General features: G+C 32.7%; 1 protein-coding gene across 2 annotated transcripts; it reads right to left on the reverse strand.

Annotated features, from left to right (window-relative positions):
* Window positions 1-5,131: 5,131 nt before the first annotated feature.
* Window positions 5,132-26,238, reverse strand: LOC143075964 (sulfotransferase 1B1-like). Of its 2 annotated transcripts, XM_076251573.1 has the most exons (6): window positions 26,177-26,238; window positions 18,292-18,464; window positions 14,296-14,616; window positions 12,940-13,043; window positions 10,029-10,209; window positions 5,132-5,304 (listed from the first exon to the last, which is right to left on the reverse strand). In XM_076251573.1, exons 2-6 carry the CDS (start codon window positions 18,461-18,463, stop codon window positions 5,135-5,137), a joined length of 948 nt encoding a protein of 315 aa, XP_076107688.1. In that variant the 5' UTR covers window position 18,464; window positions 26,177-26,238; the 3' UTR covers window positions 5,132-5,134. The 2 variants fall into 2 exon arrangements, with proteins under 2 accessions (XP_076107688.1, XP_076107689.1); XM_076251574.1 differs by lacking the exon at window positions 26,177-26,238 and having other exon boundaries at window positions 18,292-18,503.
* Between the last annotated feature and the right edge of the window lie 523 nt (window positions 26,239-26,761).

Raw genomic sequence — 26,761 nt, forward strand, 5'->3', positions numbered from 1 at the left:
TTTGATTCTAGGTAGATTCCTATTTAATTCCTACTAGTGTCTAGGTGAAATCCTACTACTTATTTCGTACGGGAATTAGAAAACATACATTTACTAATAGTCAGATTTATTTATGTTTTTATCTTGTATTCTATAATAGAAACAAAATGTATTTCCTTATAGTATGTGGAACAGCCTGACAAACCTAATTTTAAACAGTGACTTTACGATCATTGTCTATCTGTAAAGTTATTGATGGGTTTCAAAGGTTAATACGTAAAATTCGGGTATCGCTTGATATCAACTCTTCTTATTAAATTCAAATAGTATATATAGATATTTAATATCTGCAATTCTCACTCGTTTTGAAACCTATATTGGCATATTCGAATGGAGGTTTAGTATACGTATTCAAAGGAGGCGAGAAAACACCATGCGTACGTTATCAGGAAATTTTCCATTATTTAAGGAAGCCTTCAATTTTTAACATATTTAAATACAAAACAATACGATTTCTTCCAGTCTACTTACTTTTCTTTGCAACATGAATTTTTTCAACACGCTCTAGAAGTATTCCTGATGGAAAAAAAGCAACTGTAATGGCAAATAACACATTCATTCTCAACAAATTCTTTTGATATTATATACCGTGTAGGTTAAACTCAAACTGCTTCTATATGTGTCGAATCAAATGCGTGACTGAAATAGTAACTTTGTAACGTACTTCATAAAACCATTTTCCAAGAAGTGATCAACAGCTCCTTTCTATTGTAATTGATGCATGAATATATGTTCTTTTTTTCAATATGATAAGCCTATCTATCCGGATTCTTTTCACGTATGAGATACAAAAAAAAAAAAAATAATACGTCATACATACTGTAACTGTTTATTGATTAATTTGCAGGTGTCTGTTTTCACGGAGAAGCTGCTGACTGGGTCAAACATAAGTTAGCAGTATTTCTGGTAAGTTTGTTATCATAGGTATTATTCATCAAATATTCGATATGCACAGTAATAAAAAAATTTACATTGTTAAGTGTAAAGAACATGAACCCGTCAGATACTTCATTTTTGGCACTAATTTTGTTTTCGATTTATGATATAGTATTCTATTGATGTTGCTCCATGTTTGTTCATAAAAAAGTATCATGAAAACACTGTTTAGAATGAGAAAGAGGATTTCTGTCCTTTACACAACCTGTACCATTTTACTACGAAGTTGCGCGTTATACATTTTGGTATATTGCATCTATTTTCATTTCGTTATTTTTACTGCACATGTATGAAACCTTTTAATATTTTCAAATTATAACAAACACAAAATAAATGTTTACGTCATTTTCTGAGCAACTATTAAGCATACCTAAATATGTATATACGCTTAATTTGTATGCGGTAGTATAATAAATGCAAGTAAGTTCTCGTTAAAATTGTTTTACATTTATCATTTCGGGGCCGTTATAGCTGACTTTGTGATATGTGTTTTACTGATTGTTGAAGGTCGTACCTAAAGTTGTAAATTTCTGTGTCATTTATAAAAAAGAAGATGTGGTATGATCAGATGATTGCCAATGAGACAACTGTCCACAAAAGACCAAAATGACACAGACATTAACAACTATAGGTCACCGTACGGCCTTCAACAATAAACAAAGCCCATACCGCATAGTGAGCTATAAATGGCCCCGAGAAGACAATGTAAAACAATTCAAACGAGAAAACTAACGGCCTTATTTATATAAAAAAATTAACGAAAAACAAATATGTAACACATAAACAAACGATAACCACTGATGTACAGGCTCCTGACATGGGACAGGCACATACTTAAATAATGTGGCGGGGTTAAACATGTTAGCGGGATCCCAACCCTCCCCCTAACCTGGGACAGTGGTATAACAGTACAACATAAGAACGAACTATATTTGTTCTCTTGTGGAGAGTTGACAATCAAACCACACACATGTTATTATATTTAAATATGAGCAATAGCTTAGAGTGTATATTGTATTTACAGGCAAGCCAAAACCAGCCTTTACTGCTTTTATTGCCAAAGATACCAGCTTCGGAGCCGGACAGATCTATAAGTTTACGAATGTTAGACTTAATGTTAGAAGCATGTATAACCCCGACGAAGGTAAAGCAACGATACCTTCCGATGGTAACTACGCAGTGAAATGGCATGTCTTATCTAATGGTGGATATGCTGTTTACCCATGGCTGAAGGTAAATAATAGTTACCAAGGCTACACGGCTTGTGATGCTAGAGGATCCAGTGGAGTACGAATGTCATGTGGAAATTTAGTTGTTCTTCAATTAAAGAAAGGAGATAAAATTTGGATAGAGAAGTGGAGGCAAATACCAGTGGTCGTGAAAATGTGCAAGGTGGATATTCGTCCTTTTCTGTATGGAAAATATAAAATAAAATATAAAATGTCTTGATATTTGTTCATTTGTTACTTAATTGGTCAACACTGATATACAAATCATCTTAACAAAGTAAAACTGTAATTAAAATAAAAAATGAAATAAGCTTCATTTCACTTGGGTATATTTAACACAAGTTAACATGATTATTCGTACTGTATTATTAATTGAATCAAACAAATGTGTTAAATCTGAATTTGCAATATGAGGATCGTTAGAAGATATTTCCCAACTGAAGTAGCAAATATATACTGATATATCAGAAGATTTGGTATGAGTGTCAATGAGACACCTCTCCATCTAGGTCACAATTTGTAAAAATAAACCATTTTAGGTCAAAGTACGGTCTTCAACACGGAGTCTTGGCTCACACCGAACAGCAAGCTATAAAGGGACAAAAAATGACTAATGTAAAACCATTCAAACAGGAAAACCGACAGTATGTAAACACACCGAGAAATGAAAAACATTTATTAACCACATCAACAAACAACAACCACTGAACATCAGGTTCCTGACTTAGGACAGGTGCAAACAAATGCAGCGGGTTTAAACGTGTTAATAGGTACCAACCGTTTACCTGAAACAATAGTGTAACAACACAACATAGAAAGATACGCTATAAAATATCAATTGAAATGGCTTAACTCATTCAAAAGACATATGAACATTGGTTTGGAATAAATTGAAACAAAACTGTAATACATTTGTCACTCCCTCTTTATCGATCATCCGAATTTGTTATGTGATTTTCGGGATGTAACAAATTACCGATATGCTTTTATTGTAATCCGATGATAGACAGTTGATTTATTTTCAATATTAGATATAGATATAAAAGATAAAAGAAATATACGTTAACATTTAACTGAGAACAAAAATGTTTCGTTGATATTGAACAAGAGTCAATAAAATGCAACAAATGACATTTATAAAGCAACATCCAGTATTAAAATACAGAAATGAGACTATAATAAATGTCGAGCTCTTAATAGCCCGGTGTCTTAAAAGTTGTTTATAATTAATAGAAGAATCAAAGACTGATTATTAACACCATATTCTATAAATAACATAATGATTACTTAAATGTACAACATTATAAGCTTTTTACGTATTTGCTGACCTTACGTACCTTTTCAATGGAACACTGTTCAGTGTAAGTTTCATCTCATAAAAAAGGATAACACAGTATATTGATTTTATTACAACATTGTAATCAATGATGTCACCATGACGTCATTAATATTTTTAGAACTGACAAAAGGGTCAACACATTTGAATGTACATATAATCATATATCGTCTGTTAAATTTATTACTAGTATGTAACTTTACGAAAAAAACATTATTTAGTGGACCTGAAACGACATAAAACATGCATTTGCAAGTGTCATGCTCTCTACCTCAACTAATTTGTGCCGTAAATTTTTTGTTCTGCTTGAAGGTTTATATTTTTCTTTTGTCAAAAGTATTGTCTATCTTTGTTTTTTTTTTATTTCCTGATTGGGGTCTTACTCCCTTTTTGGTCACTGAATAACAACAACATGCATATGTTTATAAAACAACTTGCGAAAAGTTCGCTCTTTGTGCGGGAAGTGCAGTTGTTCACATCTTTGTACGAATTGGTAATCAGAAAATGAAAAAGTGTTTGCACTTAATAGATTTCATAATATTAAATACAATAATTTTGAGGGCTTGAGGGCTAGAAAAGAAACATTCCAAATAAAATACACTTTGCTATGCTTTTAGATCTTACGGTCGGTTTATCCAGGAGTGTGTTATTGAAAAACTTCGTCTTTTACAAGGAGCAATTTTGAGTTATGTATCTCGGTCCAAATAAAGTGAAGTATTGTAAGCAAGAGCTGATATGTTTTTTGATATGTACATGTGTTTGGTTTAATACATTGCCAAATTAAAATAAGGCGAATATAAAAAAATTGGTTCATATTAAAAAAACAAAAAAAAAAAACAGAAGAAAAACTACGCACGCCCTGACCGAAAGAAACAGACAAATAGATATGCACCAGTCACAACATATTTTCACACTAGTAATGAGTAACATGGTGCCATCAAAAACTGTGTTGTACTGATGTGGTCCAGAAGTACAAACATTTCCCCCGAGTTCCTTAAGTTAAAATGAGTCACATCCGCTTATAAGGCATCATAAAAAAGGAAAGATAATCATTATATAGAATCTCAATACCTTTTATTATGATACAAATCATTTACTTAAACATATTAATCAAGTTAGTAAATGTAAGCACATAAGATTTTACAGTAAAAATACGAACTAGGCATAATAGTTAACAACTGAACATGTGTAAAAAATCGTTACTAAATATCACTTTATGTTCATGTAAATCAACTTTTAAGATTTGTGATAAAATAGTCAAACATGGCACAACAAATATATGTATAAATGATAAGAATAAATCATACGTAATTAAACAAAATTGTTCAGTTTATAATTCAATCGCGTGCCAGCAACTTTTAGTACTAAAGACTATTTCATAAAGGAACCTATACTTTCTATCTTTTTATATTGATGCCAGTTGTATGGTTTTAGATATGAAAAGTTTTTTTTAACCATTTTTAAATTTTGCAAAAACTCTTCATATATAGAATAAAATATAACTCGGATAGTTTTGACGTATTTTATTTAAAATGTAGTTGTGTAGATAATGATGAAAGACATAAACAAGTAATATATTTATTAACATAAATTGTTACAACTTTGATCCATATCGAGTATCCTCTACACAGCCAGTATCGTTATTGCCGGGGATTACGACAGATTTTAGCTGCAATTTGTTGTACTGCATCCTTTCTTTGTAAATCTGTTCAAATTGAGCATTTTGTTGCAATGTAAAATAAGATTTCCAATCGTCCTCTCGACCTATATAAAACAAGATAGCATATACATATATATGTTAAAACAAAAATAAATGGTGTCTAAAATTTGACTGTGGGTTTCCTTTATCAATGTTTCTACCACAACACTTTGTGCGTGATAATATATATCATTGTACATTATCAGTGTGTTCATTTTACTGCGGAAATTAAATTTTGATGTGAACATGACGACACAGACATGTGAAATTATGAACATTAAATGAAATGTACATGTTTTGTCTGGTTTAATTTGAAATAAACAACAATTTACGAAAACAATATTTTCTGGACCTTGAACTGCACTTGATTTGCACCAGAATCCACTCATTTATTCAACCCACCATCTCCTTCGAAAAAATGCCTGTTCCAAGTCAGTAGTATGACAGTTGTCCATCATTGGTTCCCTTAGTTGATGTAGTCTGACAGTTGTTTTTCCATCATTGGTTCCCTTCGTTGATGTAGTATGACAGTTGTCCATCATTGGTTCCCTTAGTTGATGTAGTCTGACAGTTGTCCATCATTGGTTCCCTTAGTTGATGTAGTATGACAGTTGTCCATCATTGGTTCCCTTAGTTGATGTAGTCTTACGTCCATCATTGGTTCCCTTAGTTGATGTAGTATGACAATTGTCCATCATTGGTTCCATTAGTTGATATAGTCGGACAGTTGTCCATCATTGGTTCCCTTAGTTGATGTAGTCTTACGTCCATCATTGGTTCCCTTAGTTGATGTAGTATGACAATTGTCCATCATTGGTTCCATGAGTTGATGTAGTCTTACGTCCATCATTGGTTCCCTTAGTTGATGTAGTCTGACAGTTGTCAATCATTGGTTCCCTTAGTTGATGTAGTCTTACGTCCATCATTGGTTCCTTTAGTTAATGTAGTATGATAGTTGTCCATCATTGGTTCCCTTAGTTGATGTAGTATGACAGTTGTCCATCATTGGTTCCCTTAGTTGATGTAGTCTTACGTCCATCATTGGTTCCCTTAGTTGATGTAGTATGACAATTGTCCATTATTGGTTCCTTGAGTTGATGTAGTCTTACGTCCATCATTGGTTCCCTTAGTTGATGTAGTCTGACAGTTGTCAATCATTGGTTCCCTTAGTTGATGTAGTCTTACGTCCATCATTGGTTCCTTTAGTTAATGTAGTATGATAGTTGTCCATCATTGGTTCCCTTAGTTGATGTAGTATGACAGTTGTCCATCATTGGTTCCCTTAGTTGATGTAGTCTTACGTCCATCATTGGTTCCCTTAGTTGATGTAGGATGACAATTGTCCATCATTGGTTCCCTTAGTTGATATAGTCGGACAGTTGTCCATCATTGGTTCCCTTAGTTGATGTAGTCTTACGTCCATCATTGGTTCCCTTAGTTGATGTAGTATGACAATTGTCCATCATTGGTTCCCTTAGTTGATGTAGTCTTACGTCCATCATTGGTTCCCTTAGTTGATGTAGTCTGACAGTTGTCCATCATTGGTTCCCTTAGTTGATGTAGTCTTACGTCCATCATTGGTTCCCTTAGTTGATGTAGTATGACAGTTGTCCATCATTGGTTCCCTTAGTTGACGTAGTATGACAATTGTCCATCATTGGTTCCCTTAGTTGATGTAGTCTGACAGTTGTCCATCATTGGTTCCCTTAGTTGATATAGTCTTACGTCCATCATTAGTTCCCTTAGTTGATGTAGTCTTACGTCCATCATTGGTTCCCTTAGTTGATGTAGTATGATAGTTGTCCATCATTAGTTCCCTTAGTTGATGTAGTATGATAGTTGTCCATCATTGGTTTCCTTAGTTGATGTAGTATGACGTTTTAATATTGTCAGTGTTTATGGACTTCCCCTCTTTGAGCTTACCTTGGAGTTCAGCATTTATATTTTGCATTTTTTATTAGGGGTATCTTAATGGGGAGGTTTATAATGTTCAACTTAAAGTGTTCTGAGCAGTTACATGTTATACTAATTGTAGTATTTGTTATTACTTGACTGTTTTTTTTTGGCAAGAGTATTGTATGTCCTACCTTCGTAATTTCTAACTGCCGCATTGGTATATTCTTCTCTTTTATTCTAATATTTTTTATGAGAAAACTAAAGGAAAGATCTTTTTTGTGGCAGGTAGGGGTTTAGTTTACATCATTGGTTCAATTCGTAGATGTAGTATGACATTTGTCCAGCATTGGTTCCCTTAGTTGATGTAGTCTGACAGTTGTCCATCATTGGTTCCCTCAGTTGATGTAGTATGACAATTGTTCATCATTGGTTCCCTTAGTTGATGTAGTCTTACGTCCATCATTGGTTCCCTTAGTTGATGTAGTCTGACAGTTGTCCATCACTGGTTCCCTTAGTTGATGTAGTCTGACAGTTGTCCATCATTGGTTCCCTTAGTTGATGTAGTATGACAATTGTCCATCATTGGTTCCCTTAGTTGATGTAGTCTGACAGTTGTCCATCATTGGTTCCCTTAGTTGATGTAGTCTGACAGTTGTCCAAAATTGGTTCCCTTAAAATTAGTTGATGTAGTCTGACAGTTGTCAATCATTGGTTCCCTTAGTTGATGTAGTCTTACGTCCATCATTGGTTCCGTTAGTTGATGTAGTATGATAGTTGTCCATCATTGGTTCCCTTAGTTGATGTAGTATGATAGTTGTCCATCATTGGTTCCCTTAGTTTATGTAGTATGATAGTTGTCCATCATTGGTTCCCTTAGTTGATGTAGTCTGACAATTGTCCATCATTGGTTCCCTTAGTTGATGTAGTCTTACGTCCATCATTGGTTCCCTTAGTTGATGTAGTATGATAGTTGTCCATCATTGGTTCCCTTAGTTGATGTAGTCTTACGTCAATCATTGGTTCCCTTAGTTGATGTAGTATGATAGTTGTCCATCATTGGTTCCCTAAGTTGATGTAGTATGATAGTTGTCCATCATTGGTTCCCTTAGTTGATGTAGTCTGACAATTGTCCATCATTGGTTCCCTTAGTTGATGTAGTCTTACGTCCATCATTGGTTCCCTTAGTTGATGTAGTATGATAGTTGTCCATCATTGGTTCCCTTAGTTGATGTAGTCTGACAATTGTCCATCATTGGTTCCCTTAGTTGATGTAGTCTTACGTCCATCATTGGTTCCCTTAGTTGATGTAGTATGATAGTTGTCCATCATTGGTTCCCTTAGTTGATGTAGTATGATAGTTGTCCATCATTGGTTCTCTTAGTTGATGTAGTATGACGTTTTAATATTGTCAGTGTTTATGGACTTCCCCTTTTTGAGCTTACCTTGGAGTTCAGCATTTATATTTTACATTTTTTATTGGGGGTATCTTAATGGGGAGGTTTATAATGTTCAACTTAAAGTGTTCTGAGCAGTTACATGTTATACTAATTGTAGTATTTGTTATTACTTGACTGTTTTTTTATGGCAATAGTATTGTATGTCCTACCTTCGCAATTTCTAACTGCCGCATTGGTATATTCTTCTCTTTTATTCTAATATTTTTTTTATGAGAAAACTAAAGGAAAGATCTTTTTTGTGGCAGGTAGGGGTTTAGTTTACATCCAAGTATCGAAACAGCAATCAGAATATGAGGTAGTATTTGTAATTAATAAAATCCGTGCCTTGAACAAATGAACAGACTAACAGACATACAAAGTCGAAAATACACTACACAGACTGCAGAGTACCCATCAAAAACCGGAATGAACTGATGGTCTCAAGAAGAATCGGCAGTTCCTGCTCTGTTCATGCATCTTGCTGAAGGAGTCATATCCCTTTATATGGCACCAGAAAAAGCGGTATTAAAAATGTATCTTATTGTTTGCACCTGTCCTAAGTCAGGAATCAGATGTTCAGTAGTTGTCGTTTGATGATGAGGTTCATAAGTGTTTCTCGTTTCTCGTTTTTTATATAGATTAGACCGTTGGTTTTCCCGTTTGAATGGTTTTAAACTAGTAATTTTTGGGCCCTTAATAGCTTACTGTGCGGTGTGAGCCAAGGCTCAGTGTCGAAGACCGTACTTTGACCTATAATGGTTTACTTTTATAAATTGTGACTGGGATAGAGAGTTGTCTCATTGGCACTCATACCACATCTTCTTATATCTACTCATATATCTTATCAAGTTTAAATAAATGATATTTCAATATATCTGCATTTGTATTTGAACCCTCAGTACATAATGTAATATCGATTCTATTTATAGCATTTAACTTAGTTATTAAACTTTGCACAGTACATGGACACCGATGGAATATACAACACCAATCAATACTACCATTAATGCATTGAGTTAATTCAAAAAATCAATAACTGTAGGGTAACCATACCAGAAACGCCAGTCTACTCCTTATACCATTGCCATAAAGAGAAATACCACAAAACTCGACAACTTTATTACACAAGACAAAGAAGTAGAAGAACAAGTTGTCCAATTAAACATCAAAATCAAAGAAATAAACAGCACACTTAACAGCCATCATAATAGTGAAAAGGAGCACATCTGACCGAAACAAACAGAAGCTATTACAACTTTCAACTATATGTCGATGTGACCTAAAGTGCCAGGTGAGCTAACAATGCTAAATGCTTATCGGAATTAACAAATCAGTACAAACTGAAAATTTTCAAAATATTGACGTAAAATTCTGTTTAAGTGAGTTCCTACACTCTGCATACTGTTGTTAGTATAAGTGCGCTCGGGAAACATAACATCAAACAGTTATAAACTGACCTTTTCTATATAAAGGATATTTATTGCCTGCAAATGCGTTTCCAAAATTGTGTCCAATTGCTGCCTCTTTGGGTGCTTTCATTTCCGAAAACTTTGTTTTTTCTGCAATGGCCATTATTGTAGATTCTTTTACATCTAGCTGAAGAAATCGAGCGAGTCTTTTAAACTCATAAAATGGATTCTGCAAAACAAAATGTATTGGACATCGAAATCAACACAGCCATGATACTTTTTTCCTTACTGAATAGATCAAAGCAAATGCAACAAAAGCAAACCTTTGCCTGAATCATAAGAAAGTTGGAAACACATGAATACTTTTTTTAAATACAAGAGAAATAAAAATCTGTATTATTTGAATTACAATTAATATTTTAGATGACAGATACTACAGCAACTCAGCTAAGAAGTAAACTTCTGTAGAGTCGTGTTAAACAAATAGGAGAGAAATTTCCCTACGCGTTTTCTGGTTTCCTGTATATATGTGTTGCAACTACTCAGAAATAGACAACAGAGGCAGACGAACACCTACTGACAAGATGTCTGAGATTGGACATCCAGATAAACGGATTGCACATATATTCATGGAAAACAATGCATATCCCTTGGTTTTCCTGTTTGAATTGTTTTACACTAGTCATTTTGGGACTCTCTATAGTTTGGTGTGAGCCAAGGCTTCGTGTTTAAGGCTGTACTTTGACCTATATTTGCTTACTTTTTACACACTGTGACTTGGATGAATAATTGTCTCATTGGCACTCATACCACATCTTCTTATTTATGTTGTCATTTGCAAACACAAATTAAATAGGATCAGTGTTGACCACTGAAAGGTTATGTACAAGACAGATTTATTTTGTTACTGTAAGTTACATAGAAATGAAAAGTATAGGAAAGATATAATGTGGACACTATAAAGCCCTGTAGTAAAAACAAAAAAATAAAGTACAATCAAAGATTGACCATGTTTTAAACATTAATGTCTCATATATTTTTTAATTTAATCAATTAGAATAAATATGTCGTAAACTAAACCTTTGCTTTTTTTTTCAATTTGGGCTTTTTAATGGATTTTTATTTATTTCTGAAGACATAAAGAATACGGATTGGTTGATTTTTAAGTATCGGATTTTCAAAGTGCTTATAACGACTTCCTGGTATATTTGATCAAACGAAGATAGTTTGTACGGGTAACCGTCAATAAGATTTTTTTACTGACAGAAACTCAAATATGAATATAATATTAATTACCGCTATTTTGTGTATTTTTTCTTTGATCTTGTTTTGTGATGTCATTTTTCATGTAATGCTTCTTGCTTGAAAAAGAAATTGTCGCCAGAAAATAAGAGCACACATGCCGTTGTCAATGTAAACATCTTGATATTATAGTCAAAATAGTTGTAAACAGATTACTAATGGTCTTTTAAACTGGATGATGTTTCTCGGCCACATTTCATCTCAGGCCTGTCGCCCTTCGATTAGATTGTAGCTGAGATAAATCCTCTCGCTTGAAAAACCATTTATAATGTATTAATATCAACATACAATTTGACTTGATAGTTATCAAAGGTACCAGGATTATAATTTAATACGCCAGACGCGCGTTTCGTCTACATAAGACTCATCAGTGACGCTCAGATCAAAACAGTTAAAAAGCCAAACAAATACGAAGTTGAAGAGCATTGAAAACCCAAAATTCCAAAAAGTTGTGCCAATTACGGCTAAGGTAATCTACTCCTGGGGGTAAGAAAATCCTTTAATTTTTTAATAATTCAAAGTTTTGTAAACAGAAAGTTTATAAAAATGACCATATAATTGATATTCATGTCAACACCAAAGTGCTGACTACTGGGCTGGTGATACCCTCGGGGACGAAACGTCCACCAGCAGTGGCATCGACCCAGTGGTGTAAATAGTTATCAAAGGTACCAGGATTATAATTTTATACGCCAGACGCGCGTTTCGTCTACATAAGACTCATCAGTGACGCTCAGATCAAAACAGTTAAAAAGCCAAACAAATACGAAGTTGAAGAGCATTGAAAACTCAAAATTCCAAAAAGTTGTGCCAATTACGGCTAAGGTAATCTACTCCTGGGGGTAAGAAAATCCTTAAATTTTTTAATAATTCAAAGTTTTGTAAACAGAAAATTTATAAAAATGACCATATAATTGATATTCATGTCAACACCAAAGTGCTGACTACTGGGCTGGTGATACCCTCGGGGACGAAACGTCCACCAGCAGTGGCATCAGACATTTTCTCTTATACCAAAGTTTATAATTTTTTCTTATCTCAAACGGACTTTTTTATTTTCCTGTTGTTATCATATTTTATCTAATTATATCTGGTCTTCTTGAGTATATTGTCAATGTTGGTTTGGTTTATACATGTTTGCCAACACTCTAATAGATTTCAATGAACGATTTCAATGAACGTTGACCGTACTAAATCCAGTGTTAAAAATTATTCAAATAATGTATTTTTTGTTTAAAAGATTAAAGAAGAGGTATTGGGAGCAAAGTTCACACCCTGTTTACAAAGTCCATGATTTGATAAGGGAAATCAAAATAATAATTCGAAAAAAGAGAAAAAAAATTTGATGAACCAATATATGGTAAAGATTTATAAAAAAGTTTAAAATTATTAAAATGAGTTGAGTAAAAGAAGCGATTAAAAATCTCTAATAATGTGTACTGCATTTTACTAATGTGACAGAGACCATTTTGTGCAAAAGCAAATAAAACAAAACACGTCGGACACAAATTTAGGACACAAGGACGGAAACTTCTACATGCTCTAACTACTGTATATCAAACGCATAAAGACACGGGATTGGGTTTTTCATCTTTATTATGTGAAAATGTCATAATCATTGGTTCATAACTCCAGTTATATTAATACTAATACATACCTTTTTTGCGTCTTCATAGTAAAGAACATGTATGGGATTATCAGAATTGCTTTGTCTTACGCTCTCCCATAATTGTGCATGATGAAACCAGTCGTTGAACATAACTAAAGTAGACATGTATTATTAGTTAATAAAACAAGATATTATTCTGTAAATGTATATTTGTTTGATTGACTTTTTAAACACCTAATCACAGTAGGTCAATATCTTTTCAAATTTATATAGGAAACGGCCTTTAAATCTCAAACAAGTTATTTGAATTAGTAATATAATATGCTTAATATTTTTTACTGATATAAGAAAATCATCACGTGCAATACTGATGCATGCATCTCTCTGTTGATAATGATATAGCTTTTCGGCACATGTCAGTAGCAAATGTCCTAAATACTGTTAAAAGAAGAAAAAAAAACAATTTAATTGTATCTAGTGCAAATTACCAGACTCCGAAACAACGGAGACGTTGCTTTGCAAAACTCAACGTATCCTAAAAAGGACGACGTAACCACTGTTTTTAAGTTTGGCAAATTCCTTTTTTGTTTTGTATTTGGCAAACACAATATGTGATTCTTCCTTGCTTGTTTGAAGGACCGCGATGGCCAAGTGATCTGAGTATTCAAATCACTGTAACAATAGCCTGTCAACACCGAGGTTGCGACTTCGAAGCCCGCACGTAGCAGGTGCGATCGAATCCAATCTTTGTTGACTATGATTATCAGTTTTCCTACGAAAGGTCGGTGGTTCTCTCTGGCTTCCTTCACCAATAAAGACTGACCGCCACCTAATAAAACAATAGTGCTGAAAGTGGCGTTCACCATAAATCAATCAATGAATCTTATTTGACCTTTAATAAGCCATACAATGACTAGACTATTCGGAGAAAAGTTGTTGATCTACTTTCGTGATAATAATTATTGCTCATTCTGTAGCTTAAGTATGATGTTGTGTAAATTATTTTTAACAATATTCTTTTAACGATTAAATTACTAGTTAGGGACGACATCAAAAGTTCAATGTAGGATAAAAAACTTAATTCACATAGTTTTTTCGCCGACCCCCCTACCCCCCTTCTTAACTTAATTTGGGAAAAATTGATTTACCTATAAGGATATATGTAAAATTGATTTTAGATTAACAAAACTTGCAGCAATGTTGACCCCCCCCCCCACCCCCAAACTATTTGATTTAAGTTTTTTATCCTACATCGATCTTTTGATGTCGTCCCTTAGTTGTAAATTTGCGGATTTAAAAAGCATGAACTTTCAAAACTACGAAAGAAATAATCGATAAGTATATATTTATAGAAGTGCATCAAAATTGTAACCAGCGAATATTTATGTTACAATGTAATCTTACCTTTACCGTCTAAAAATAGATTCAGATAACCAGACCAGGTGCCTTTCAATTTAGCTTCTTTTATTTTTGTAAAGAAATGAAAACTTGAAACTGCCACAGCTCTTGGGTCTCTTATAACATTAATTAGTCTGCATTTCTTTTGTCTGATTGAAACCGGAAGTTCCTCGTAATACAAATGGCTTCCTAGAACTCTTGGTGGTGGTGACTGTTGCACTTTACTAACAGCGCCAAATTCTAAAACATATTTCGCTGGTAGTTCCTTTGAAATATTCGATGTGTTATTAAATAGCATCGTCACTACTTCCCATATCCAATGAAAACCTGAAATCATGATCATTACTCACAGATTGGTGTTTGCTTAAATACGCTTCATCCATGCCGAAGACTACATGTATATCAAATAACGAGCATAAGGGTATCAAAACAAAATAAATAAATTTGGTGTATTTACTGTCTTCTGATTGTTTAAAAGTATTAGTTATATTTTCAATGTTGTCAATTTTTATGGCGACACGCCCACTCTGACGTTTCGATTCATACGCCAACATTTGTGTACGTACGTTGTTATTGTTAATATAAATAATATAAAAAATTCTTTGAGCCTTAATTTTGATAGAAATTTATTTATAATGAATGGCAAAAATTTATTTTGAATTTATTGACCCATAAAATTAATTTTTGACTCTTCACATTTTACAAAATCCGCTTCGCGGATTATTCAATGTGAAGAGTCAAAAATTAATTTTATGGTTCAACAAATTCAAAATGAATAATAGCCATTCATTAAATAATGTGGGAATCGGTCATTCTTAAATGTTTCTATTATTTCTGTATAATTTACTTTTGGGCTTTGTACAAACTTATCTGTATGAAATCTTCTATCAATACACAGTGGTCAATATATCAAGCTGCTTAAAAGATACAACGGTATTATACCCAAATTTAGTTGGTATACAATTTACAGTATCTAGTAAGAAACAAAACTATTATTCAAAATGCAATTTGATTTTAACCATTGAATCATCAAATTAAGGTCAAGGTCAGATAAATCAAAGGAGAAGATTCACGAAGGGTTAAAATTGGCCCTAAATTTTTGACGTTTTTAAAATCGGGCCAATAAATTACAAATTTTGCATAGAAATACTTGTGACAATACTATCAATATAAAAATATATTTTATTGGCAACTTCCTTTTAAACTTATAAAGCTATGACCCCTGAAATATACATTATTTATATTTTTGGTCAATTTTGGTCAAATTTTTCCACAATTTTAATTGTTATTGGAATAATTAACCTTGGCCTCCATCCACGATCCAAAAAGTCTTTATATTGATGAATTCTATATTAAAATTCGAATCTTTTGGCTTCAAAACATTTTGGATCATAGGTGGCGGCCAATGTTTTCCTAAAGCTGTTAGGTCTAAAAATTGAACAAATTTACCATATTTTGACAAAAATGTCCCAAAATGGGCCTACTTTGGAGAATATTATGTACTTTTATGAAAAGAACTGATTTATTTAGCATTAAGTCTTTTGAAATAGACCCATTTACGCAATCAAATTGTGACCTTTTGGGGTTTTTATGATAAAGTTGATATTTAGGCCATATTGTGCCATAAGTGAACCTTGTCCTTTGTCATATAAAAAAAGTAGATGTGGTACGCCGGATTGCCAATGAGACGGACAACTCTTTAAATAGGACAAAATGACACAGAAATTTAACAACTATAGCTCATTGTACGACCTTCAACAATGAGCAAAGCCCATACCGCATAGTCAGCTGAAACCTCAAATAAAAAAAAATATGCATATGGTTTTTTTTTAAATTAAATTGATAGTTTTCATTATACAACTTATGTACATATACTTTTTTCTGAGGAAAATTTTTTAATTTGTCCACATTAAGAAGAAGTTTTCTTATTTTTAATTGCTTGCTGCCAGAAAGCAATCCGCCGACATATTTTCCGTATGCATAGTGACCTAAGCGTGACCCTTTTCGTAAAAATCCGATGATAGCAATATGCATGAATCTGTCATTAAAATAAACAATTACCTGATTGTATATGTTAAACACGTGCTACGTACCCATGCTTTTTGTTGATTATTTACTATAAGGTGACAATCGATAAACCTCGGCTTCAAAACACGGCATTTAATGAGTAGTCATATTTGTTAAATCATAACAGACAGATAGAAAAAAAATTGACGATTATACGATATATGTGACCAGCCACGACATATCCAGGCTTATGGAGGTAGAACGTCATTGTAAGAAAAACGCCGTTAACTATATGTGACTAGCCACTTCCAGGCTTAGGAGAGTACATTGTCTAAAATTTGCTTTTTGTATATTTATTTTGAATATTCCAAAACAAAACTCTCTGTCATGTTGTTATGACATATTTATTTTAATGGCAATGCAACGAGTCATTTCGAATATCGGTATGAAAATGAGACTGTTCTATGACGGCTTTAATTTATTGAAGGAACTAATTTATAAAATATAAAATTATTGTATTTATTGGCTCTTAGTAATGTTCAATAACTTATTTGAATAAAATTTCAAAGACTTAAATTTACTACAATACAAACAATTCTTAGCTCTATTTTAGAACATGTAATTAAAATTGTTGAAATGAAGTTAGTTTAAAATTTGTCAAAGTAAGCTTTAAGAATTTCTTTTTTTTAAATTCGTCTTTTAATTTAGATTTATCATGCATGTCTCTAAACATAGTATCCGACGCGTAACAGTTTATAAGTAGGTGTTCTCATATATGCATTTGATACGGTGCATTTATTATGGATATATTTCAGACTCCATTTATGAAAGAAGATTTATAAAGCAGAGCATTTTTTTTTGTAGCTCTATTTTAAAACATGTAATTTAAACTTATTGAAATGAAGTTAGTTTAAAATTTGTCAAAGTAAGTTTTAAGAATTCCTTTTTTTTTAATTTAGATTTATTATGCACGTCTCTATACTTAGTATGCGACGCGTAACAGTTTATAAGTAGATATTATCTTATATGAGATCGTGGATACGGTACATTCGTTATGGATATATTTCAGATTTCATTTATGAAAGGAAATCTATAGAGCATAAATTTGATTTTGTTTTTTTGTATCAATTTAAAATGGTAGATTCAAATATTTTTCACTTCAACGATGAAGTAAGACTTCTTTAAAACTATATATGATGTATAGTTCGGCGTCAGCAAACAAGAAGCCAAGGAAAGTGTTTATCTCTTCTTCACAAATACGTATTTCATTGAATCTCGATATTTATCATGTTTATAATTTTTCTAACAATGACGTTCTACCTCCATAAGCCTCCAAATGTCATGGCGGGTCACATATTTGCGTAAACAATGATAAAATCGTGCACAGAGGACTAAGTTTATGATATATACATGCATTGGTTCAAGAATTGGATGAACATTATTTTTCACCAGTCACTCGTTTCTTATGACTTTAAAAGGCCCCGAAATGACAAATGTAAAACAATTCAAACGAGAAAACTAAAGGCCTAATTTATGTACAAAAAATTTTTGCGTTTAAGAAATCTTTCATGACGGGACCTATTACAACTTACAATATTTTGCTTTCAACGCACTGTTGAAGGTAACGGATAATATTTGTCTTTTTGTGTTTATGGTCTCATTAGCAAAAATACCACATTTTTTATACATGTATATGCGAATGAACCGTGAAAATAAGTCAAGGACAACGTGTATATTCTAGACGGAATCTTTTCAATCATAACATCTATGTACCAGATATGGATTATACATGTATGTAGCTCGTCTACACTCTACGATATGAAACTTGATACAAAAGCACTGCTGAACAAACGTCATTGTGTTTGCCTTCTGCGATTTTCATGTAAATTAATACCTCTTATCAAAGTGGTTATACAAAACAGTTAATTCACAGATTTGTTGAAACACTGCCTTTGCATGTAAGAAATCTTTTAATCGTCTCGTTAAACGAAATACCTGATTTCGGATATGAACAAATAATGACATCATTGGAATCGGCTTCAAATGACTGCATGAGTTTCCACTGTGAAGCTATATCTGGAATACTTGCTGGAAAATAACGTCCGTGATATTCTTTTACAGTTATGGATCCAGGTAACTCACCATTCGCAACAAAAGTTTTTAACATTCTATAAAATATGAATAATTACAGTAATTACAACGATGTATCTTAAGTCTAATTACATTTGGCGAGAGTCATGGCAACGATAAGGTTTATATAATGAGATGTGTTGTGATTGCCAAGAAGACAACTCTCCTAAGATACAAAAAACTTAAGTTAATAAATATAGATCACCGTATGGCCTTCAACAATGTGCAGAACCCATGCCAAATAGTAAGCTATAAAAGGACACGAAATAACAAAATGTAAAACAATTCAAACGAGAAAAAACAAACGGTCTGGTCTACCTTTGAAACCTATCTACCGTATGAAATGTAAATTTTTTCTCGTCCTGAATAATTCCAACAGGATCATATGGCTAAATCCTAGGTACTGTATGCATATAATTTGCACCATGTGACCTGGGCCCTTTTGGCTAAATTACTTCCCCTAGTTGTAAATTGAGTGAAACCTGTAGTAAGAGTCCACCTAAGGGAGAGGAAATAAGTGGTCTTTTAACACAGGTGGTCTTTTAATACAGGTTCATTTAAATGAAATGCACTACTAGGGGATTTATAAATAGTGGTCTCTTGACAGAGGTGATTGCCTAATACAGGTGTCTCTTGAGCAGGTTTCACTGTACATCAAACTTACGGATAATCCATTCTTTTCTCGTCTTAGATATTAAATTACCATGTCTTTGAAAACTTCTTTTGGCGGATATATACACATAGCATATGTGTATATTCTAAAGGAAAATGCTATAAATAAGACTATTAACGAAAAGGGCAGGATGAATCATCATGTTTTTAAGTTAATTTGGCTGAAAACTTAAGAAAGCAGATAAGATATAAGATGTTAAACTGAAACATCAACCTGCAAGTCGTTTTCCTACATGCAAACAAATCATGAAAAACCTCTTCTTGTATCCTTATTTCTATTTTGAATTTTGCATTTTTACGATTTTTCGTTATTTTATATAGCAATTATACTACAGTTACGTTTCCGATTTTTTAAACTGAAAAGGTCGAAAGTTTTCAAGGTAGACAATGTTCATTTGTTCTCGGACAAAAGCCAAAAAACATGTACAATTAAGCCATATGAGGACAAATTGTTGATTCTACATGGACATTGGCATATTTGTATTTATATTTAAGGGGCATGTATAATCCTATTGTTATGGATTTCGTCATGATAAGGAAAAAATGGCCGCTATGCAAATTAGCAAAGTAGCCCAAATTTAACCATATGAGTTACGGAAGAAGCAATCAATCGATCTATGAAGAATGATTTGTTGTACTTATGAAGTTGCATTTGACCATAGAACCAACCATTCATCATTCTTCAGGGACGGGTGATTTTTTTTCTCTAAGTATGAAAAAGGTTTCATATTTCCAGTTTGAAAATCAATCTGAATAAATCATTGTATATGTCATGATAATATTCGTTACAATGTGAACACGAAAATACCAAACAAGTTTAAACTTCTGTGGACCGGGCGTTAAAATGTCTCTGTACACACATTATTCATATGAGTTAAAGAGTTAACATGATTTGGTATAATAATATTATAATATTTCTATTAAGCATGATGTCAGTATGTTAAAGTAAAAACACTTGGAGTAATAAATGATATATGTCAACAGTGTGTTTAAACAAGATTGTAACAAGCGAAACTGCCTTTAGAAAAAAATGCATAAAAATTCTGGACTGCAAAAGACATACAAAATCTTTCTGAAACACATTGGAAGCATCTCTGTCTTTGAATTTTACCATAAAGTAATTAACATAATATTAGTCATTTTCACTTAACATACCAAAAATTACTTTGAGTACAAACTTACCTGTGAAGTTGTAAAAGTTTAAATGGCTGGCATCCACTAGATATAATAAAGTTAAATGATGCATTTTGTGTTTCAGAAATATAAAATCTATTTTGGATTTTGATGGGCATTTTTTTTTCCTTCATGCAAAAGGTCTGAAAATTAACTAAGTTGTGGTATAACTATGAGATGCTCCCTTAGGTAAATCAAAGCGCGAAAGCGCTGTAAAGGCAGTTAATTACAGGTTGTGTGTATTTCTAGTCCAGTTATATCATTATCTTCCATAATACAGAGGTGGTTTGTAGTATTTAAGATTAAGAGTTCTCTTGTACCTAGTTCACCTATAGTCACCCATAGTCTACTGTTTCAGTATATTTTCTGTACCTTGCCATGAAATGCATTTTTAAGACATAAAAGAACTTTTCCTTATTAACATAAGTAGACTATTCTAATTATTGATTATATACACATATTCAATGACTCCCATCCTATGAAAAGTAGTTCACAAAGATTGACTAGTCACCGTACTGTGTGTATTGCAAGAACATCAAGTAACATAATGGTAAATGTACATAGTAACATGTCAACTCTTTTGATGACCATATTTTTTCTAACTCCAAACAAAATTATTTTTCAGTATAAACATGACAAAGTAATGTACTGGTATGAATGAAAGAGGAGTTTTTAATTAAGAAAACAATGACATCTGGTGGTCATTTATAATAGCTGTCTCATAAGCATTTTAACCACTTCCCATATTTGCAATTAAGACAATTATGACAATAGAAGAAAATGATGCAACGCCAATCTAATACAAATTTATTTATATAAAAATAAAATTTAGTATACGACTCTTAACAGGTACAAATCCAAGAGCTGATAGCTCTGATATGGAAGAAGGTGAATAAAAGGTAACTTGAATTACCATAAAAGAAGCACCACTAACACAGGCTGCTTTGTTCCATTATCGTTATGATGTATTATTTTTTCTTCAAACAAGAATGTGTCATAAATATATGGATTTGCCATGTGTACAATCATTTTTTATGTTCAATGGACTGTGAAAATTAGGTAAAATCTTTAATTTGGCAGTAAAATTAGAAAGATCATATCATAAGGAACACACGTGTACTAAGTTTCAAGTTGATTGGATTTCAACTTCATAAAAACTAGCTCGACCATAAACTTTAACCTGAAGCAGGACGGACGGACAGACCAGAAAACATAATGCCCATAAATGGGACATAAAGATAGTAAGACTTGTTACATAGATACCCGCCAACTTTTGAAAGTTCCCATGTTTTTTTTAGTGCACAACAACAATTTTAAACATTACAATTTTTAGCTAAGCATTTTGCACGATCTGGATTGTCTAGAAAAAGTGTCATATTTGTATAATAAACTTACATGCCTTTTTCTTAAGTCTTTTTGCATGATTCTAGTAATTAAATCGGTAGAAAAGACGAACATGTAGCTAGGAGTCCAGGGTTTATTTATTTGTGGAAGAATATTAGATGCTTGTTCAAATTTTCAATTTTGAATTATGCACAGAGATGGACCTTTAACAGGTTGGGAACAACATTCCAAATGAGGGGTAACCCTCATAGGAAGAACATTACAACCTACTGTAAAAAATGAGCACCTTTATATTCATATTATTTGATGAAATGTTTCCCCAAGAACTATGCATCTATTAAGTATTAAATGGTCAAAAATTTAAACATGTCAAAAGAATTTTGTGATGTTTCTAAACTTAGATATAATCTTCTTTATTAATTTGACCCCTTATTTAGAAAAGTTGTTCCAAATATAATGAATTTTCACACTTTTGAGTTAAATATCTTTAAAATTTTCTTTCTTTTTTTTCAACATTAAAATGACCCCTTGTTTTAGGCACAGTCCCTCATTTAAGGGACATCACTCATAATGGGGGGGGGGGGGGGGGAGTGAGGGGACAACCTGTTTGTTGGTCTTTGTGAAAAAAATAGTACATTGTCCTTTAAATGATTTAATAGCATACAGAAATATAATATGTTACAACAAGTATTATGTCAATAAATAAGTGGAAAAAAATACTATTTATTATCTTGATGGTAGTACAATCATGACAGTAGACTCCGGCCAATAGGATACCCAAAATGTCAGCAAAAATATCCGATTACCCGATATATTTAATTAGACGATGAATGTATATTCATTGAATATTCTACAATAATAAGTAGATCTATTGCTTAATATGTGAAAGGGCTGGAGGATTGATGGAGTGATTTTTATCAGTTACATCACCACGATGTTTGGTAAAAAATTATCAGCTGATTATGTTATGATTAAATTTGTTTGCACTTGCAGTTTTTAAATCTTATATTTATTAAAACAAGAAGTAATTGTAACAGGATGCTGTTACGAAGTCTCCCAAACAAAGCTCCCATAACTCGCCATTCATATGGTTCCATATTAATTTGATTTGATTTTTTGTCCCATACAAGAATATATATGGCTTAGGGGTGGGGATCTCCACCATTTACAAGTTTTTAAACAGGAGGGGTGGTGGTGACCCCAAGGGTCTTTACCTACATTTCATTTGATTTGTTTTATTGTCCCATACAAGAATATATATGATTTAGGGTTGGTGATTTGACCGTTTACAAGTTTTCTAACAAGAGGGGGTGGGGTGACCCCCTCGGGACTTCCCTTTTATTTTATTTCATTTCATTTGTTTTATTGTCCTCTACAAGAATATATATGGTTTAGGGGTGGGGATTTGGATTGTTTACAAGATAATAGCACATTCTCAAATTGAACGGGGTGGGGTGACCCCCAAGAACTTCCCTTTAATTTCATTTGATTAGTTTTATTGTCCCGCACAAGAATATATATGGTTAAGGGGTGGGGATGTTGACCGTTTACAAAGTTTTCAAACAAGAGGGGATGGGGATGACCCCCTCGGGACTTCCCTTTTATTTCATTTCAATTGTTTTCTTGTCCCCTACAAGAATATATATGGTTTAGGGGTGGGGATGTTGACGGTTTACAAGTTTCCAAACAAGAGGGGGTGGGGTGACCCCCTGAGGACTTCCCTTTTATTTCATTTCAATTGTTTTAATGTCCCCTACAAGAATGTATATGGTTTAGGGGGTGGGGATCTGAACCGTTTACAAGATAATAGTACATTCTCAAATTGAACAGGGTGGGGTGACCCCCGGGAACTTCACTTTAATTTCATTTGATAAGTTATATTGTCCCATACAAGAATATATATGGTTAAGGGTTGGGGATGTTGACGGTTTATAAGTTTTCAAACAAGAGGGGTGGGGTGACCCCTAGGGACCTCCCTTTTATTTCATTTCATTTGTTTTATTGTCCCCTACAAGAATATATATGGTTTAGGGGTGGTGATCTGGACCGTTTACAAGATAATAGCACATTATCAAATTGAACAGGGTGGGGATGACCACCGGGGACTTCCCTTTGATTTCATTTGATTTGTTTTATCGTCTCATTCTAGAATATATATGGTTAAGTGGTTCGGATCTGGATTGTTTACAAGATAAAAGCATATTCTCAAATTAAAGGGGGTGGGGATGACCCTCCAGGGAATCCCCCTATATTTCATGTGATTTGTTTTATTGTCCTTTAATCATTTCTGAAGATTGCATGTATCTATCACATACAGTTTTCCAGTTATATTCGTTTGAAAAGTTTAGAAAATAAAATCCCATAGGGTTCTATAGTAAACCCCTCCCTCCTTTCTACCCCGTAAAATATCCCTTAATAGACCCAATGCACAAACAAAAGATTGATGTCTCACCTAGACATATTAGTCTACCATTCTGTGAAACCCAAAGTAAATCTGACAAGCGGTTTTTGAGAAACGCTGCAGACAAGTTCATTTTTAAAGTGGCGGAAGAAGAAGAAGAAGAAGAAGAAGAAGAAGAAGAAGAAGAAGAAGAAGAAGAAGAAGAAGAAGAAGAAGAAAAATAATAAGAACTGAGCAAAAACAATAAGTCTCCAAACTTTGTTTGGGAGACTTAATAAATCAAATATTCTGAAATATTTATGTGAATTATTATCTTCCATCCATAGTTTGTCTTTACTTGTTTAGTATAAAACAAATTAATATCGATTTTTACATTTTCACACAGGTAAACTAATTTGGCTATAAATAGATCAAAGCATGTCTGTGTAGAATCTCTAATCTGAAATCGTAATTGTTATAATTTTATTTCTTTAATTAATCAAATTCAAATTTATGAAAATAATCATGATTGATAAAATAGTATTGCATAAAGTTTACGTTTTCGGAAGACTATTTATGTTTATCTCATAGTTCTAGAGGCTTCTTCACAATTATGTAAACAAACCAATATGGCCGCCACACGTGATTATGTGTAAAGGGTGTAAAGATCCAGAGAAGAAGAAGATTACCTTTGCACACGTGAACAAAATATTTCTGACAAAAGTCAGAATTCTCTTTATATTTATATTGCAATAAATTATTCAGAAGGAGGTAAATTCTGTTTAGATTATATTTCTTATTCTATGAGCATTTAGAGTTTAATCAAAATTCTCCCAACATCAACATAGAACGTAGAGTCATATACACATACACGTGTAGATTGACTGGTACCCGATCGTAATGTAACACATATATCAAATAGCTAATGCCGGGAACGTAGTAGCGGGAACCAGGATAATACGTAGACAACATACATAACTAACGAAATTGAAAACGCTTACGGTTTCTCGTTCATAAACCGAATTCCGCTTTGAATTATAGAAAATGCAATATTAATCATGTTCAGTCGACCTTTCATTGTTATATCAACGTTTGAACTGATTAAAAAATCTTTAGATGTCAGATAACACTCGAAATTGACCCAACTTCTTTCCACACGGAATACAAATAATGATAGTTTGTAATCAGGTTGACTGCTTATAATGCAAAATACACATTAATAACAAGTTCTTTTTAAAACGAACAACACACACTGATCGTTTCTTTATTTCCCAGTGTAAATGAAAGAAACAAAAACCATATCATACCATAAAAAGGAGAAGAGAAAATTGAACATTTCCGGATCTATTTCTGGCCAAAAGACCCCCTATATAGATTTGTTTGACGTTGCGTATGAAAAGATGTACCTCATGACTTGAAAGTCAGGCCTTAAAGCACTGCCTTTAAAAACCGGTTTGTACTGTTTTGATTGTCCTTAATTGACATGGACAAGAGGTATCTTCACAACTACAGGTGAGTTTAAGAGTTCATCTGAGTCAGTGGGTGGACAGTATCAAAGTAATTCAGGTGTTTGTTTATGTTTACACCTTCTGCAGAAAGGAAAAAAAAATGCCCAGCAAAAACCAAAAAAGATTTTATCTTTCTTTAACACAAAATGCATTTAACTTTTATATATCTAGTGGATGCTAGGCATTAAAACTTTCAAAACAGCACAGGTAAGTCTGTACACAGTGTAGTTTTTGAGGTGAAAATACGGCCATATTTGTCCATTTGTTATGATGAACCTTAACTGCCTTGTCGTGTCCCATTTTTAGGCCACTATTTTGCTTGCAAAATTGATTGTTTTATGCAATAACATTCAATATCAATAACATATAACATTATTTTCATATATTTTAATTCTTATTTCTTTAATACATAAGTAATTCAAAAAAAAAGATCGATAAAAAAAATCCAACAAATAAACTCACAAAGTTTAAGGTTAACCAAAGTGTCATCACCTGTGTGGAATGACCCATATACACATGTATATATGAACTCGTAAAATGTCAATTTGAACAAATTAAACTAGAAATGCGAATAGTTTGTAAATAAAATGTTTTATCACAATATTGACATATAATTCATACAACGATCATTTGTAATAGTGTGTGAAACAAATTATAATATAAATAACATTACCTTTCACAATTATATAGACCATACAGTTAGCATAGATTACACATAACCCCATTATTAATAGCCTCACAATGATATATGGAACACCAATCGTATCAAATTTATCTACAACGTTTCCCAGCACATAAGGGATATATGTTTCGACAACTTTACTATTAAGTTTTTTTTAAATCTAGCAATGTACAATTTAGCAATATATGAACAAATATTTATTGAACGTATTTGTTTTTCCTTATCTTTTATCTATATACAAAACAAATATTGAACTGTCTACCATATGCAGGTTAGAATAATAATAGAGAAGAAGAAATAACCAGTGGTCGAAACGTCTTAAAATGTCGTAATTACTAAAATAATATATTAGTCAACAAAAGAAACGATACACGAATTTGAAATAAAATTTATCAAAAAGTGTTACATATAAAACAAAATGATATACACTATTTTGAAATAAGCTTTCATTTGCAATGTATGCACATGTGATAATGAAAAATAAAAACTTTTCGGAAAGTATCTAAATTCCGTGTAAACGATCATAGGGTGTAAATTAGTTTTGAAAGTTGAATAAAAAATCGACACATAATTTTC

Source organism: Mytilus galloprovincialis, chromosome 5, assembly GCF_965363235.1.
Source record: "Mytilus galloprovincialis chromosome 5, xbMytGall1.hap1.1, whole genome shotgun sequence".
In the NCBI taxonomy this organism is placed as follows: Eukaryota; Metazoa; Mollusca; class Bivalvia; order Mytilida; family Mytilidae; genus Mytilus; species Mytilus galloprovincialis.

What these genes read in the sequence shown, in the direction of transcription:
- LOC143075964 (XM_076251573.1), bottom strand. Translation starts at nt 18,463, where the DNA reads ATGTTAAAAACTTTTGTTGCGAATGGTGAGTTACCTGGATCCATAACT. An exon ending in ACTATGAAGACGCAAAAAAG is followed by an intron (nt 10,210 to 12,939) that starts GTATGTATTAGT and finishes TTTGTTTTGCAG; the next exon opens with AATCCATTTTATGAGTTTAA. An exon ending in ATATCCTTTATATAGAAAAG is followed by an intron (nt 5,305 to 10,028) that starts GTCAGTTTATAA and finishes TGTTTTATATAG; the next exon opens with GTCGAGAGGACGATTGGAAA.